The sequence below is a fragment of the Zeugodacus cucurbitae genome, chromosome 4 (genome assembly GCF_028554725.1).
Source record: "Zeugodacus cucurbitae isolate PBARC_wt_2022May chromosome 4, idZeuCucr1.2, whole genome shotgun sequence".
Lineage (NCBI taxonomy): Eukaryota > Metazoa > Arthropoda > Insecta > Diptera > Tephritidae > Zeugodacus > Zeugodacus cucurbitae.
The window spans coordinates 62,084,525-62,103,848 of NC_071669.1; the positions used below are offsets into that span (position 1 = coordinate 62,084,525).

At 34.6% G+C, this 19,324-nt stretch overlaps 2 protein-coding genes across 4 annotated transcripts in view; one reads left to right on the forward strand and one right to left on the reverse strand.

The window, feature by feature from the left end:
- LOC105212490 (uncharacterized) overlaps window positions 1-16,797 on the reverse strand; it is a 28,775-nt gene extending 11,978 nt beyond the window's left edge. The window contains exons 1-4 of one of the 2 annotated variants that reach the window (XR_008470748.1): window positions 16,650-16,797; window positions 16,472-16,592; window positions 15,397-16,348; window positions 4,085-4,221 (exon numbers count right to left, since the gene is read on the reverse strand). Coding sequence is in view for 1 of the 2 variants with exons in the window: in XM_029040334.2 (XP_028896167.2) it covers window positions 15,474-16,348; window positions 16,472-16,574 (978 nt within the window). In the remaining variant the exon portion in view is untranslated. Of the gene's footprint in view, window positions 1-4,084; window positions 4,222-15,086; window positions 16,349-16,471; window positions 16,593-16,649 lie in introns of those variants that run through there. The other variant, XM_029040334.2, reaches the window with a different exon arrangement.
- Window positions 6,302-14,937, forward strand: LOC105212491 (uncharacterized). Of its 2 annotated transcripts, none has more exons than XM_011184494.3 (2): window positions 6,302-7,234; window positions 13,125-14,937. In XM_011184494.3, exon 2 carries the CDS (start codon window positions 13,255-13,257, stop codon window positions 14,599-14,601), a length of 1,347 nt encoding a protein of 448 aa, XP_011182796.2. In that variant the 5' UTR covers window positions 6,302-7,234; window positions 13,125-13,254; the 3' UTR covers window positions 14,602-14,937. The 2 variants fall into 2 exon arrangements, with proteins under 2 accessions (XP_011182796.2, XP_028896165.2); XM_029040332.2 differs by lacking the exon at window positions 6,302-7,234 and adding an exon at window positions 12,110-12,125.
- Window positions 16,798-19,324: the final 2,527 nt, after the last annotated feature.

Consider the following 19,324-nt stretch of genomic DNA (forward strand, 5'->3'; position numbering starts at 1 on the left):
CAAGCACACAAGTCATAGCACCTTGAGCCGAAGCACCGAGTTCTGGCCAAACAGCACAACTAAGCAGTCTTCGAAAGGCTTAACAACACGGCAAACACGGCACTCAGAAGCACAGCTACGACCTACTTAGTATAGTACAATAAAAACGGAAGACAATATCGTTCGATATCGAAAGCGCACTGTTGAGTGCCCAAAAAATATTAATAATACTTGACTCGCAATATCTCCAATACTTTGAGCATTGCTAGTATCACGCAAGCAGTAGCACCGCCAAATGATAACTCTTGACTTCCGTACATTTGTACGATTAAATACATATAAATTTATCGCTATGGCACTGCCAGCACTATAACTGCAAATGAATCCATAAAAAGTTATATGCGCGCCATCCAATCGGCCAACGTCCGCTCGTCCACACGTCCGTTCCACTACTCATCCGGTGGCATGTGTCAGAGCGAGTTGGCAAATATCCAGATACACAGATACAGAAAATCATATATTGTGTACGGCGACGAGTACTACTTGCCCGAGTAAAATTCCATTTCATGGTTTCGCCTCGTCGTTGAAACGATGAGTTTGCCAGTTTTTCAAGTAGTTCGAGTTTGGGTTGGTTCGGTTTACACATTGGGACGCCGTCGCTTGATTCTCATATAATAATGGCAGCTGGGCAATGTTGATGATGCTGACGACGATAATCCCCAGCTGTATAGCTGTATGGCTATGGACATATAAAGCCAAAAGGCAGCGACGTTGCAGGGAAGTATACTTGTACATATCGACAATACTTATATCTACATTTCTATATGTGTGTGTGTGTGTATCGCACTCGATTGCTTGTGTGTGTGTGTGTGCTGCTGCTCTGCACGTAGATTTATATCGGTGTATGGCTGGTATGCTATGCTTGTTGTAGGAGCATTCAAGAATGGGATCATTGCTCATGGGGTATTTGAACCACTGCTGCTATAAGTCCCCGAAGGGTTGCATTGAATATTTCGTTTTTCTAGAGTGTAGATACGGAATTTCTGCCATTCTGTCGACTCATTGATTTGGATGAGTTTTGTGCACCCTTCAACCGTATAGTCTGCCCGTGTTCGATATAAAAACGTTTACGGATCGAGCATGCTCAAAGCAACAACAGCAACATAGCGTATAATAGAATTATGCACTTAATAGGGGAATGTGCGAACACGGTATCAGATATGTATTTCCAATATAGTATGTGTATGTGTATACGTGTATATATGTATGTACATAAGGCAAGCGACGAGAGACCTTTTGCAAACGTTGAATGTAGATTACCAGCGACAATACTGGGGTGGGTCCACAACTCAAATAGGTTGTTGAAAATAGTGTATCTCACAAAGAAATCAAATTGAGTTGGTTTCCAACAGATGTCTAGCAAATGGTTTCGCAAATGTTGGAAACTCCTTTGTTGTTTCTGACAGAAAAGAGATTTCAGATTTTATCAGAGGAAATGAGATTTGCGAACTGGAGGGTGATTTAACGAACAATAAGAACTACATAAATATCTAATAATTCAATGATGTTCGAAGAAGCAAATATTTTTCTTCACAAATTTTCTATTAACATTGTCTCATAAGAATTTCTTATTATTTAAAATTAAGCAACGCCGAAAAATTAATTGTAAGACCCGAAATTTTGACACCAATTGGAGGAAAATGTCAAGTACCTACTAGAATATTACAAATGTAATCTTATAATCCCGATTTCGGAACTATATGATAAGAAAGAAAATATACTCGGGATCCAAAGCATTTAAATGAAAAGTAATTTTTAATCCCTAAATTTCGGGAACTATTAATAAAACGACGTTCTTCAAAATACAAACTGCAACGTCGAAATTACGGGGTTAACCAAGTTTACAAGTGTAGAATACAAGAATCTTGCAATTATCACTTTGCGATCCCGAAATATCGGAACTAGTAGTAATATTCTTGTAATATAAAAATCTCGAATTTTGGGGGTCAGTAGAAATGTCCATTACAAAAAGTGGCAAATATTATTTACAATCCCGAAATTTCAGAATTTGAGATAAAGAAATGTTTTGCAATATACAGATCCCCGATTTCGATCAACATCAGCAGATAAGAATAATATTCTTGGATATTTCATTTCAAAGTCACGAAATTTCGGAATTATTATTAAAATAAGGTCATTCAAAATACTCGGGATCTGAGGAAAAAAATGTTTTGCAATATAGGTATCCCGCAATGGTAATCCTGATCTTGATTATTTTGATCAACCCAGCAAATAAGGATGTTAAATAATCTGGTAAAAATCATTTCACAATCTCAAAATTTCGGGATTAGTAATGAAACAAGGTCTCCTAAAATACAAAAAAATCCAACTATTGAAATCCCGAATTTTCAGCATAAATTAATATTACAACAAGTAAGGAAGGGCTAAGTTCGGGTGTAACCGAACATTTTATACTCTCGCAATTTATTTATTTAACTTTATTTATATTATATAAGACACAATTTGAGCCACATATTCGTCATATATATTGTATAAAGTCCATTGAAAGTTGGAAACCCTAATATTAGGTTAGAAGCACCGAGGTCCTCATGTTCGATATATGGGGCCTTGAAAACATTTGGCGATTTTTAGAATGGGTCTGCCACAATGTAAACGTAGTATTTGTGCAAAGTTCTGCACCGATATCTTCACTAGTGCTTACTTTATATATTGTAAAGTAAACGATTCAGATTGTCTCCAAAGTTCTGGTATATAGAAAGTAGGCGTGGTTATGAAGCGATTTTGCCTATTTTCACAACATGTCATTGGGATGTAAGGAAACTATTACAAACCAAGTTTCATTGAAATCGGTTGAGTAGTTCCTAAAATATGGTTTTTGACCCATAAGTGGGCGACGCCACGCCCATCTTCCATTTTGTAAAAAAAATCTGAGTGCAGCTTCCATCTGTCATTTCTTATGGGAAATTTAGTGTTTCTGACGTTTTTCGTTAGTGAGTTAACCCACTTTTAAGTAATTTTCAACCTAACCTTTGTATGGGAGGTGGGCGCGGTTATTATCCGATTTTAACTATTTTCATGGTGTGTGGTGGGTTACGTAAGAGAATCGACTGCAGGAAGTTTGGTTTATATAGCATCATTGGTTTGCGAGATATATACAAATAACCGATTTGGGGGCGGGGCCACGCCCACTTCCCCAAAAAAATTACATCCAAATATGACCCTTCCTAGTGCGATCCTTTATTCCAAATTTTACTATTATAGCTTTATTTATGGCTTAGTTATGACACTTTATGTGTTTTTGGTTTTCGCCATTTTGTGGGCGTGGCAGTGCTCCGATTTTGCTCATTTTCGAAAGCAACCCTCTTACGGTCCCAAGGAACATTTGTTCCAAGTTTCATTAAGATATCTCAATTTTTACTCAAGTTACAGCTTGCACGGACGGACGGACATTCGGATTTCAACTCCACTCGTCATCCTGATCATTTATATATATATAACCCCATATCTAACTCTTTTATTTCTTGGTGACACAAACAACCATTATGTGAACAAAACTATAAGACTCTCTTTAGCAACTTTTGTTGCGAGAGTATAAAAATTGTGTCTATTTACAATTCCGAAATTGCAGATTACGTAACGTTCAACAGCATACATATGTATCTCTAACACATTGCACATCAGTTAGTTATTGAGAACCACTTTAAAATTTTAATATTCAACTTCGAAGTTCGCCATGATGATGGTATCGATTTTGACTTTCTTTGGATAACTTTTAATTAAGCTTGACAGTTTCTCAGGTGAGATAAGATGGAATTCTTAATTTATTATCTAACCTAGGCAGGATAGTCCTTGAATGACCACGTTCGTCACTCAAGTCCACGCTTTTCTGTTCGCCTTATCTTAGTCAACTCGGTTTTAACTTTTTATACACCTTTAGTTTTACAAATTTCCAGGGATATATTCAATGGAGAATGTCATCTACAGTACTCGAGTACTTAGAAGAATTATGTCCATGGTTCTCTACAGTTTTTTGGCAAAATGTGGAAATGATATGTTAATATTCTAATATAAATTGAATACTCACTTATCTATTGGATATTATGGAGTCCTCAATTTAATGTTTCCAACTTTGAAAAGAAAGTTCGGTTCGTTTTTTACATATACGAACTGAAATCATCCTTTTTGGGTATATAACTGTTCCTCGGTGAATCGTAGAAGTTCCTGCAAAAAAAAAAAAACTGGAATTAAACAGTTTCATAAAAGTGCCTCAATTGAGTCGAAAAGTTATTGAAATGCAACACAGAACTATTCGATTACGTTAAATTTAACTACACACAGCACAGTATCCTCTATTAATATCCTTATTTTAACACTAATCCCACTGTGATGTCTATAAATACGTTTAATTTATAGATTCTCCCCTTTACTGAAACAAATAATGCAGAAGCAATACCGTTAAAAAACGGTTTCAACACACACACACACCCACAAACTTTCAAATAACAGTAAACCCATACAGATGCAATATCGTATTAACAAATACCAACTAACAACCCACAAATACACAGATAAATACATACATGTACGTGAAGGGAAACCACACAAGACCCCTCCTTGCTCACCAAAAATGACAGCGTATACGACACGCATTTGCGCTTTTTATAGACCCGTGCCCTAAAACTTTGTCCCAACAACTTCGTATAGCTTTTATTATGCCAACGTATCAGAAATGAAAAAGACCCCTAAATGTGAATGATGAGCGCATAATAAAATGGTTTAATAATATTATATATAAAATACAGTTGCACTGACAAATCGTAAGTATATAGTATGTAAGCGGGTGTGGATCTGCCATGAGATGTGGGCGTATTTGCGCGCCTAGCAAAATGTTCGACTAAAATTCACGCTCACCGCACTACACGGCCCCTAGCAGCAACGGACGGCAAGTCGTGTGGGTCGTCCGTAGTCGGTTGACGGCTGTCGGCTGTCGATTGTCGTTGTAGAGAGACCCAAATCGGCGGAGGCAACCTCGGTAAATGTGCGCTGTTCACAGTTCAACGGCTCCACACACCCTATAAATGAATTCGAGACATGCAAGCGCACCGCTATGCATACAAATAGTATTAGATATATATTTTTACTGCTCTTGGGTTGCTATAATTTCTCGAAAAGACTGTGGACATCATTATAGCACAGGTATGCAAGTATAAAAATAAATTTCTGAGCATATTAACTTTCTGCTGGTAGCTGATGTGGACCAATGAACCCGTTTAAGTGCTATCAGATATACATACATACTATATATACAAGCGTATATACTCTAAGTGGTTAGATTATATATGCCAGTGTATGTATGTATATGTAAACATGTAGATTAGTTAGCATTCACCACTCGAGCGGTTATACTACTTTCAAAGCCCGCACACAAAAGCCTTGGAAACGACACAATTCACAAAGTTTTAGAAGTGCACAGAAACGAGCTCGATGTGTAATAACCATAGATAGATAGATATCTCATACCATAAACTCCGTAGAAGGTAGCAAGGCGTACAAGTAAAGAGGAACGAAAAAGAAAAAAAACCAGACAGTCAAGCTATGCGCCAGGTGAGTTGATCGAATAAATGACTGTCAGCGAGGTCGGCTCTCAATGCAGAAGCAGCCAACAACCAAGCAACCTTTCTGTCTCTACCGCAATATAATAGCGACGCTATGGAACTATGTACATGCAAGTATAACTCACCGACGAATGGCCTCACTGAACTGGGTCTGTATAGCTTTTGTGTTTACTTTCTACCACTGACTAAAGCGCCGATGACGGCAACCGAAGACTACGTAGAGTCGACATAACTAACTGCGACTTCACCGACTTTTTCTGCAACTACATCATCGACAACAATCATATCTTGTTGTTGTTGTTGTTAACGCCTCCATTTCTTATGATGCAGCCCGTATAAAGGTCGTCCAACGTAGGTAGTCTTTCAGTTGGGTTCTGCTGCTGTTTCTTCTGCTTAAGTCTGCGCTGCGCATCACAGCGCGTCATCATCATCAACAAGAGACATCGTACAAAACTACCGAGTAATGGCCGATGTGCTCTCGGTAGTATGTACCTATCTACAGCTTACCTCTTACCTTGGCACCGCACATACTACTAAGCTGTATTGCCTGAATGTTGTTTTTTGCCATACCTAGACGACTCTACCTCTAAGCGTTTCGTCCCAGCAACCACACTGAATGACGACCAACAAACCATCCCAACCAACCATCTATGCAGTCAGTCATTCATACAACATCGCTTCGGTAGTGTGTCTGAGTGTGTGTGTGCGTGCGCTATATAGGCACGGATATAAGTACGAACGTGTATTCGTGTGGTGTTGTTTTTGTGCTTATACATCGAACAACGCTTGGCACTGACGATTCACGACTCACGACTAACGACTACTACGGATGCCATAGTCCGCACTATGCTTGGAGGATTTTCGTCTATATACACGCGTATGGGAAAAACGAGTATTATTTTTGGGGCGCACGAGACCTCGACCACCAAGTCGGTTGTACGTACGTTTCATTTAGTGTTGAGCAGTCGCTTTGAACGTTTGTGTAAAATTTTGTCAGAGCGCTCTTCTCTTCTTCGGTGGTGTACTTTTATACATTTTTACTCTTGTGATTAATATTGCTGGCGCTGCTCTTGTTGTTGTTGTTGTGTATCTAATATTTTGCGCTGTACTTGGTACTAGGCGTTCAAAGAACACAATAACTTACGTAGTAGACTCGCGCTCTCGCGCTGTTTAACTTTGTATAATAATAGTGAGTGTAGATTTGAAATTCAAAAAACTACATAAATAAATAACTGTGCGTCGCGCGCGCTTTACTGGATATCAAGATAATTCAGAAAGTAATCATTGATTAGCACAAAACATATTTACGAGCATAGAAAGTGTTTCTTAAAATAATCATATCGCAAACGGAGGTCAGAGCGTCAAGACCGCGCGAATATATACAGACATTCTATAGCTGCAGTTATCTTGTGTTGGGGCCTATCAGCGGTGTCCGAAGGAGATTGTGTACCCAAACCTGATATTTCTATCGCACGCATACGCAAACCGGTGCATTAAGTGTACGTGTATAACGGTCACGCAGAAAATCAAAAACAAAAGAGAGCGCCGCGCCGAGTGTTTACGAGTCAGTCGAACAAGTGTTGGACAAGAGACGGGGTCTTGAGAATTGCGCACACAAGGTAATTATCAAGCATATGTGAATATTTTAATACATATGTATACAGTTATTTTCGCTATAGTTCATATTAATTAGTTTGTATATGTTAAAAGGTGCTGTGTTGTTGTCGTTATTACGTATTTCATTGCGTTTTTATTACTTGTTATTATTAACGTTGTTACAGCTACCGTTTGTTTGAAGTGTTTATCGTTGTTGTTGTTGATATTTGTATATCGCACAGCTGATATTGTAAGCGACATTAACTTTGTTGCAATCTTTGCGATTTATATGAATATGAATGTGTGTGTGTGCATGTGTTCGTTTGACAACTGTTTGTGATTTCGCGTGTTTTACTTGAAATTTCGCAAGCAAAAAAGCAAGAATGCCGGTTTCTTTTTTGACTTTACTGCTTTCTTCGGTGTGTAGGCAGTTGAGAGTGGAAGAACAAGCATACGGTTATTTTTTATGAGGTTACTTAAAGATTTATATAGATAAACTATTAATCAGAATTTTATTTTTTTATCGTTCTTGAAATCGCTTTTCGTCATTCAAAAAGTGACTAATGGAAAATTGTTTTTGTATTAAATTGAAAAAAAACACACATTCGCGCCAAATAAGTCGAAGCAGTATGACAAATAGCAGATTTTATTTACAGTTAGTTTAGGTGCTCTACAACTGTTTTTATAGACATTCAAAACCCGTTAGTAATGACAATAGATCACTATAATATAGATATATGACCTCAGTTAAAAGAAATGTTGACGCCGGCGTCCAAGTATTAGTCATCAAAAAACATTAATGAATACCTTGAAATTTTTGCAAATTATTACAAATACAAAATTTAAATTCCCCATACTTTCTTCTTCTTATATAAAAGACACAAACCAACAAACGCTGACTACCCTTTGGCTGACTAAATTTGGAAAAACTGCAGAGGGTTTGAGTTCAATCTTATGGCTTTTAATTAATTTGGAAACCACCCTTAGCTATAGTTTTATCATTAATCTCTTAAGAACAATACATATAATAAATCTATCGAAACTGCAGCGAAGCTGTCTAAAGAAATTCGCTCTCATTTGCTATTAGCACCTTTAAACCCCGCCACAATACTGTTATACAGACGCTTACATATAAATACATACACACACTTGACTGCATATCGAAAAGGTCAAATTAGCACATAATCTTATATGATTGCTTTGCAGTTACATAGTACATATATACATATATATATACATAATTCTCAAATATAATAACTTAATAATTCTCAAGCTTGCTTTTTACTTAGAAAATTTTGTAGCTAAAAATAGGAATGTCGAAACTGTAGCAAAATATAATGAAGTTCTGAAGTTCGTCTTGACTGTAGCACACATTTTGAGACAGACTTTGTATATATATTTTTCTAAACAGATTCTTTAAATAACATATACTAGCAAGAGTTTGATGTGTTATTGTTAATATTAAATGAAAACAGATTTTCTTTCTAAACACCTTAAATAAACAGCACTGACCCAGTAGGAAAATATTGAAAGAGTGTTATTGACAACTCGAATTTAATATTTGAATCATCACATTCTGTTCGCTATACTTAAGGGGCTATACCAGTGTGACATTTTCAAAAAATCAATTTTTTTTGTTGTTTGCTTATTGGATAGTTTATGATTTCAAAAATATTCTGGGGAAAGCGGTAAAGTCGTATCTTGAATAGTTTTTGAATGACAGCGTTCTAAAAAGCAACCGCTCGCAGGTATAAGCCACTATTTTAAACGCGTTTTTCTCGAAACGGCATTTCTGAAAATTGCTGACATCCTAACTCAACGAGAAATTGACCAAACGACTTCAAGTTTAAACTGAGTATTCTTTAATATATTTACTATATAATGAACTCGAACTTGGTTGAAAATTGTGAATTTGGCATTAAAAAAGAGACCATTTTTTACCTAAAAAACTACACATTTTTTCAGAACTACGCCATTTTGTCAATTTTCAAAAATTGTAGGTCATTGTATAGGAAATATATTCAACTTTAATAACTTTTTTGTATTTTTGTAAAAAATATTAAAATATAGCTGAAAATATACCTTATTATGCACTATACTTCGAAACAGTCGATCTTTTAAAAAAAAAATCACGAACATCGCCTCATTTTTCATGGGTTGCACTGGTATAGCCCCTTAACGTTTGCTCGCTTGTCTAAAGATTGCCATATTGATTCTCAATTAAGTATAAACTAATTTAAATTAATTCATTTTTTTAAATTAGTATAATCGCTTTCAGTAAAAAGGGAAATTTCAATAAGTGTTTAACCGAAATTTGATTTAAATAAATTCGGTATTTTTATATGAACTCTAAACTAACTTTCTCAAAAGTTTTTAAAACAGATGAAAAGTCATATTCTATGGATCATCATTGATAATAACGAAATATTTAGGTTCAGTTTGAATTTTTTAAATATAAAAATTAATTTATAGTGGATTCGCTTATAATTTCTACCTTTAATAGCAATAACAAGTATATGACGTTCAAATAATTAAGAAACCGGAGCAATTTTTCATACAACTGTCAAGTTCGTTCAAATTTCCTACAGGGGTCTTTTAGAAAAAAATGCACAAATTGTATATGAACATATGGTAGTGGGTGTACTGTGTATAGCTTTGAGTGGCCAACCATTTATAGCGAATTTTTCATTTCCCTTAGTATTTATGAGTATTTATGAACATTTTTTGTAACCAGTGCTCGATTGGTTTCTGACCATCTGCTTTTAAATGTAATAAATTTCAATAACTAACAACATTTGAGGCTCTCTATAACTATTTATCTATCGAGCTACTATATTAGTGTGTTATCTGTTTTTTGGGGAGTTTTTTAAGTTTTTCTATATGTATAAGTATTAAACATATAATAAATGATACGAAATATACATATTTAAATGCCTTCTTACGGATGTATACATACATTTTTGTGGAGATATCGGGGAACCATAAAAAGTAATCTAAAGAAAATTTGTATATACGTATGTTGCCTAATTTTTAATATCGGTATAAAGTTGCGATTTTTTTAAATGAATGAATCAGAGGTTCTAGAAGTATGTGGTTAAATATTTTTGATAATTAATAGAAATACGTATGCTTTCAGAAAAAAAATTAACCAGAATGAATAATTTTTGCATTTATATCACTCAGTAGGTCTTACGTAAGCAATACTCAAACATCCTGTTATGTTTTTATATGCTTACCGTTATCAATTTTTTAAATATAATGCTAATTTGGACACAAAAATGGCACACATTTTGTAAAATTTCGAATTTTCCAAAAAAAAAAATTTTTTTTTTAAATTTCATGTGTTGAATATTTCTTTAAATCTGTCTTTTTTTTTAAACATTTTTTAATTTTTTTTTATAGCGTTACAAAGCTTAACTTAAAGAAAATTTAAACAAAAATTTATTATTAAAGACACTAAAAAACGAACTAAAGCAACAAGCATAGAACAAAGAGGCGGTATTGAGAAAATACTCGATAATCTCACCTGTAAATCTATATTTGGGAACAAGCAATATAAATTTCTGTGTATGTATTAAGTAGATAGACATACAGACATTTCAGGTAGGGCAACTAAAACTCTATAACTCTCAAATTGGCAGCTGCAACTCAAGCGTGGGCTATAATAGATAGAAGTAGTTAGAAGAAACGATTACACATACAGCCATATAAATATGTACACATACATTTATAGATCTTCAGCTTGTGTTCGGCAACCCAGTTGGGATTACGTGATTTGATAGCTAAAGACCAACAATGAAATGAACTTTCATACAGATAAGACATCTGTTCACAACCATATTATACTATTGTCATACATATATAGTATATACCATACATACGACCGCATATATATTTATAGACCAACCGTTAGCATACCGAAATATGATGCAAGATTAAACCACTCGAACATCCGCTGTCAAAGCATGGGAATCGAGCGACTTCGAAGTCAAAAGAAAGATTGTATATTTAATGGGCAAAGTATACGATTTGTGTACCCATTAAACGTGGAGCAAAAGTGGAAACTATGAGGGGAATGATATATGTATATGTACATATGTAGGCAAGAGACACGCTACAACAGTTGCAATAGAATTATTAGACTACAACTGGCGCTATACAAGGCAAACCGCGCTCACACACAGCACACAAATACTCGTGTGTATATGTATGAGTAGATGAATCGAAGTACAAATTCCACAGCCTCAAGCCGTAACTCAACCAACTTAGAAGAACTCGAAAATGAGACGCATAAATCGCAAAGCGAAGTCAGTTTTATAGAAAGGCAACGCTGTTTTGGGCGCTAAGAGACTTCGTTTGCTACATTAACGAGTTGTCAATCGGCACGTTGCCGTTCCCAGCACCTTAAATACATACACACACACACAGATATGTACTTTATATACTTGTGTGTTATGGCTACCATCAACCTGATTTTCAGTTATTTCAGGTAATCTTCATTGCCACAGTTAATCGGGTGAGTTACAAAAATAATAATACAAGAACAACAAATACATACACATACAGCTTGACTCATTCGATCTCAAGCAGATGTCTAAGTCAACACAATGGCAAACGCCAATAAGATATTAGTTGGAATGATATTACTACACACGAAAAGTATCAAACGCAATGAAACATCTTTGCGTTGTCTGTCGGGTATGAGTATAAGTAGTACAATACCTTTGTGTACCTGTGACGAATTTCAGATTTCTCAAAATACCTTTATAAGCTGAAGCAACAGTACTAATTAGGGGTACCAACCGAGTCGAGGTGGAATTTCAAAAGAATGTATATATATGTGTGTGTGTACATATTACTTCGTTCATATTTATCAAACGACTGAGTTTATCGATTTTACTGCGGATATATACGGTGAGTGGTCGTGTACTTGTTTGATAAAAGTGCCCGAAAAGGGAAGCGTCGGTTACAACGACTCTTATTTTGGGGTCTTTACGTTAACTGTGCTGTGTAACTGTGTGTATACATATTTACAGTGAGAATATACACCTATACCTACTTATGTATACATATATTGATATAATTTATCACATTAGGTCGAATATCAAGTATCTGTAATTTATTTTGTGAGGCATCTACAACAACAATCAAAGTGTGAGTGTGTATCTGTCTTACTTTGTTGCTCTGCCGGCAGCGGTAATTTGAAAACTTTTGCTGTATAAAGCTCCCCTAGGGTGTTTCCACAATTCAAAAACTGGCTCTCGGACAAAGTATACCTTCAGATAAACTTACATATATACAATAGCGCAATTTTTATGGAGAAATATATGAAATTGTTAGTAGCTTTTGTCATTTCCTGTCAGTTGTTTCCCCTTATTGCTGTTTCTTTTAATGAGCAGAATTCAGATTTCGTACGTAATAGCGATTATTCAGTTTATATGGCTGATAAAATTGTTATAACACAATAGTAAAGAAAAATAATGGTTTGAAAAGTAAATAAAAAATAATTATAAATATTTTTTTATGAAAAATATAAAAATATAGTCATGAGTTATTAAAAAACATTTTTAATGTAAATACAAAATATAAAAATTATTAAATATCCATTAAAATAAATATTAAATTAAATATTTTCGTTACTATACTAATACATCTGCATTTAATAAAATATGCATGTATAATAATATATAATAAATAAAAATAAAAAAATATAATAATAAAAAATGTATAAATAATTTAAAAAAATATTCACAAATATATATTTATAAAATAGTCTTTATAATATTATATATAAAATAATATTTATAATATTCAGGATTATTTTTTTATTTTATAAATACCTACACTTTTCTTACATCAAATGTTTTTTTCTGGTCACTCTACAATCGTTTTTTTCTTTTCTTCTCTCCACAGTTCAGCTGTTCTATAACGGATTTCAAAAATTTGAGGAAAAACGTATAAAATTCGAAAGCAGAAAATCAGTAAAGCGAAGCGAATTATTAAACTTAAAAACAATAATATAAAATAAAAATATAAAAACAAAATGCCAACTATAAGACGTTGTTGCATCGTGGGATGCCTTTCAAATTCACGTCAGAGCCCACAATTGCAGTTCTTTCAATTTCCACGCCCAGAAAACCCGTTCTACGCCCTCTGGAAACAGGCCTGTCATGCCTCGCTCAATCGCATACTGCCCTTCAAAAAGCCAGTTGTATGCGCACTACACTTTCATCCAAATCTTATAGGCGGCCGACGTCTAACTTCATCAGCAGTGCCATCGCTACGCCTTGATGTACCAAATGATCTGAAAGCTGTCGAACAACAAGCCATGGTTGAGGAAATCGAAAGAAGTCGTAAATGTGCATACATCAATGCTGTTGTTTATGAATGGTTGGTGCGTGCCAATCTGAATCCACAACTTCGCGGTTCTATAACACACGGTATGATTAAGGAAAAGGCAGCTACAGCGGGTCAACTTGTTGGTTCGACATCATTTGTCGCCGACAATCGTTGGTTAAATAGATTCCGTGAGACACACTTGAGTGGCTTTGCGCAGAAATTGGCTAGCAATCAATTGAAGCCACTCGGTGTATCTTTATGGATTCCTGATATTGTGCAAGATCTACAGCATCTATTTCCACCAACTAGCGCTGAACGTGTTGCTAAATTGGAGAGTCTGCCTGAACAATATATGGATTATATGCAACAGTATGGTGAATATGAAGAAGAAGACGATCAAGATTCACAGGGTGCGTCACTAAAAGATCAACAACAGAGTCATGCTGGGTATGATGCATACGGTCAACCGTTGCCAAATTACAATGGTGGTTATGAAGGCTACGAAGGATACTACGATCGACAAAATCAACATAGTAACTACAGTTCGCCACAGCCACAACGCCCTGCCTCGAATTCGCCACCACTACAACAGCTACAGAAATTAGCCTCTCCAGCATATCGTGCCAGCCCAGTACAGCAACCGCCCGCAAAACGTGCTCGGTCTAGTGATGATGAGGTCAGCGAAACAACAACAAATGGTCATAATGTAACCGACTTGACGAGTGATTGCGAAGCGAATGATTGCGATATTAAACCAATTAAACTCAATGGCACACCGACACCGAATGGTACTAATGGCCACACACCAGCCACTTCGCCGAAACCCACAATGAATGGCACTACGAATGGTGGCACAAATGGTAATACAAACGGCATTAGCAAAGTCATGGATACCGAGCTCACATCCTACGCACAGGCACTCGAGCACCTTAAACCTTTGGAGGAGTTCGCGCTGACAATGGAAAATTTCCGCGCCATAGGATTAATATCACAATTAGAGGTGATTTTACGAAAATGTGAGAATAAACAATTGGCGGCAGCTTTGAAATAAGAGGAGCATTCTTCAACTATCGAAGACGTGATTAGAGAACAGAGGCGATTAAAGGAATTAGAAGTTAATTCCCAATATGTTGATGTGATTTAGTTTTTGTAAATAATTTGTAAAATTCTTTAGTATTATTAGAGAATATATGTGCTCAATTAACGTTTAATTGATGCATTATTTGATTTTTATAAGTAAATTAATATCTAAAACATAGAAGTAAATGTGTATAAAAATGTAAAGATACTTTATTTAATACTTAACTAAAAATACGGAATATGTCGACGTTAAGGAGTTTTATTTATTATACAAATAAAAATGTTTCCAAATATCATAAGAAGAAAATGTGTTTTTTTAACTAACTTCTAAATTTATAACCTAAAATTATTTGTTATGACTAGAGGAGACTAATTTATGTAATAAAACTGGCTAAATAGCTCTATATCACTGTTGTAGCCTTATCAAATTGACTGTTTCCTAAATATACCCCTAGATCACTTTATAACTCGGAAGGTTTAAGAATTTTACCCGGTCCCAGTTCTTGATCTGGCCATTCCTCAAGATAACAACAACTAATTATTCAGAAAAATGTTAGAAGAATAAACTAAATAGCTAAAGCAACTAAAGCAATAAATATACTATTCTATCATTTATTAAAATAATTAATCTTTATAATAAAACCTTCACTTCCATATATTTAGAGTTATGCATATTTCGACAGATACAAAGTAATTTGTGTATCTCCATAGCTACCATAAAAAGTTACTGAAATTATAACGAATAAAAATCAAAAGTGATACATACTTTGCATTCTCTGCAGCCAAATAGCGTAATTTGTTTTGTAAATGCATCATGTAATTTAAAATGTTCACAGTCAGCTTTCAGTATCTCTTCTTTGGTTGTGCTCTTATTGTGTAACACTTTTCACAAAACTTTCCAGCCTCTACATCCTCCTCAGCTTGGGAAACTGCTTTCAGCAGTTCTGTTTTTACCGTTTGACGAGCTTCGATTTTTAATTTACGCGCCTCCTCAAACATTCTTTCGAAGAAATCTTTTAATTCTAAATTGCTAAACATATCAACGTCTTTCATTGGATTTAGGCGACAAGTGCATTTATTCGTTACTTCGTCGAAGCTTGTTATTACTTTTCTAATAGGAGTGTCGTGTACTTTTGTAGTAGCTATTTTTCTAACGCTCGATGCTTTCTGTTTGGAAGAAGTAGATGTTCCAGGTATTTCCGAAAAATTATGTATTTTAGCGATTGTTCGGTTGGACAGTTTAGCATTTGTAGTTGAATTTTTTGATTGCGTTGCATTTTGCGTTCGATTTACTTTCGAAATGGTCCAAACCGTCGTTAAATTTTCTGAACTATTAGCTGGTGGTAAGCATTGTGCTTCTGCAATTTCTGGTTTTTGACTTTTTAAAATTGTGCCAGATTTACGTTTAGTATTGAGTTCATTTGAAGAATTTACTTCATTTATTTCGTATATTATAAAATTATCAATCACTTCTGGGTTCGAGCCTTCAGTAAACTCTTCTGTCTTTATATATTGAGGCGGCGAAGAGGATGAGCATTCTTCAGGTTTAATATAAACCGGTTGTTCGAGTTTCCTTCGCTTAGAGAAAAAATCATCGTTGGTATTTATGTGTCTTTTAACTTGTGTTAACGGTATATCATCATCGGAGTCAAAATTTTCATTTTTTATCACAACTACTGGTTGATCATTGCTGGTATCAATTGTAGTAGTGCTGTTGTCTGTAACAAAAGTTTTTTATTTCAATTCAACATATAAATATGTATTAAATTTCGCTTTAAGCAGTGTGACTTTTACTACAGCGTTGATTACATTTAACTATTACGAGTGATATTTAATTATACCTTGTTTTGAATGCGGACTATTTAATATTTGCTGCCTATCCTGTGTTATATCTTGCCGCTTCTTCCTCTCACTCATAGCATTTAAAAGCTTTTTTCTGGGCATGTCGAATCAATTTTACATCTGTTGATATTAAATTTGTGTTAGCTTGAAATTTTAAATACAAACGTCACAACTTACTGCATATAGGTAACATAAATTATTTTATATACAAAATTATTTTTTATAAATCGGTTTTCATTCCCACTGTTTTTGTATCAATTGAAAACAGCTGCCTTTAGTAGGATGCCAGACCACTAAATCTTAGATGCTTGAGTGGTAATTTAATTTGTTTTATTGATTATTTTACAGTTTGCACACCTATAAAGTGTTTACAACTCTTGTAAAATTTAACAAAAATCTTATTTAATTAATGTAAAACATAATATAAGTACTTCTTATCGGCAGAATTGCATTTCTTGGACACTTGAGTTGCCATTCGGTGAATTACAATTTGAAACGTGAATTGCATTCACAATGGTGCCGGTGTAAAATTCGACTTTTCTCAGTGCAAATATGATATCCGACTAAAATTTTTATAACACGACAAATTAATAAACTAATATTAAAAAAATCGATTGTTGGAAATCTAATCTCATTTGAACTTACTAAAACATTTAATTAATTCAACGATATTCGTTTCATCATTTTCTTAGATAAACTGAAAATATCGATAAATGCTTTAGTACAAGAAATGTCGGTATCGAAAATATAAGAGTTGCCAGTTTAATGACGTACACTGATGTAATACGAAGCTATATAAGCGTTTTCTCAAGGGTTAATAATTGACAATCGGAAGAACGAATGGTTATCATTTCTAACACAACCCGATCATTTGCATTCTCTTAAAATATTTTTAGCATAGTTAATTTTTTTATTATTTGTATTATCAGTGATTTGAGTTCTTAAACTTTATTTTTTGCATTTGAGGTTTTTTCCAAATTGAACAATATTAACTAGAGCTTCTTTCAGCATCTACTGATATATCACTGATAATAAAAAACATGAATTCAAGCAGCGATGCTGTAGGCGGCATGAAAGATCTTGCCCTTAAAATGTGACCTTTCGTATCAGGCACTTACACATCAAAGTACTCTCTCTTTGATTTTGGAGAGATTATCAATTATATTTAACACAAGCCCATAGCAAAGTGAACACAGTCGTTTACTTCGACATTGTGCAATAGATTTATAAATAAATTAAATTAATAAATTTATGCTTTAATATAATAATATTTTAACATAGTTATTTGGTTATTTAAAATAATTTAAATGCAGTGTATAATCTTATCAAATTGTAAGCACTACAGAGAGCAAGAGTAATTTAAAAATTAAACTCTCTTCATTTTACTCTTAACAAACGATATTTAGAGCGTAGTGGAACAAAGTTAGGGTTGGCGTAAAAGGGGTGGTGTATATTATATGCACGAACACACACATACGTATGTATGTGCATATATGCAAGGGGTCGATCTCAACGTAGAGAGTAAGCACAACCGATCCGAAAAACTGCGACGTCGACTGTTTATATGTATATAAGTATGTATGCATGTATTTTGAGCATTAATCGGGCGTGCTGCACACATACTATATATATGTATGGATGTGCACCTGTGTGTGTGTATTGCAGAAGTCAGCGATAAGATTTGCTTGACATGCGCAATTGCAACTTAATGTGCTTTATTTAATACGCAGCTATATACATGTACGTATGTATGTACATATTGTACGTCACCTCGTTACGTTGCTTTGCTGGGCGTAAATTCGAAGCGCAGAAAAAAGTAATCAAACGAAATTGCGTAAGAATTGGCTTACTCTTACTCTTTTTTTCTTATTTCTACAGAATTAATTTGATATTTAATTATTTCCGTCAGATGCCTAGGCGCACTACTCCCATTGATCTATCCATTACGTAAATTATTCTAATCTCTTATACAAGTGTTACACACAAGTGTGTAATTGTATGTACACATTTTTTTAAATATAAGTACATGTATGTATGTACAAAAATATTGTACTTATTTGATCGTAAAGTAATTTTGGTGGAATTTATTATTAATTTAATTTTGTAAGAATTCTCTTATAATACTCTGTACATACTACGAAGAGATCAGTGGGATTGAACTCATATTTACTGTCGCGATTGTATTCCTACTCTAATAAATATATAGATAAAGAAAACGAGTTTTCTATTGGGTCAGTGGTTTAATATGTCCTTCACTCTTTATAGTACCTTGTCATGGATGCAGTCCCTATATTTTTGACCATACACCTTGAGTTCATGTTCTTCTCGAAGATCAAGTGCTCTGTGTCTTTTTGATATCCACACAGATTTTTTTATTTCACATTTGCAGGTTGCATTTTACGACCAGTACTTTTCTCTTTCCACCCCTTCTTTTCGCATCATTTGGTGGATGATACATAGACTTAGTGCAACATAATCTCTAGTTAGACCATTATTGATTTCATTTTCTTCTGACGAAGTACTCAATTGGGATGAATGCAAAGGGTTGCATTGAAGGATCACTACAAACTTACTTCCAGAATGTCTTGAGTGTTCCTCATCTGCCACTAAAAATGGCAAAATGATTTTGCTAATGACCGATATCACTCTTTAAATGCTTTCTCATGAGAGTGGAGAGGTTATTTGAATCTTCGCTGGACCACAGGAGTTGCTTTTCCTTATATGGTTATGTAAAATGGGCAAGCGAGAATACCAGAGAGCTATACTATTTAGTACTTAGATTAGTTACTTGCTCAGAATCTATTCTCTATATTGTTTTCATATTGTTGTTGCTGCGATCAAGTGTCTAACTG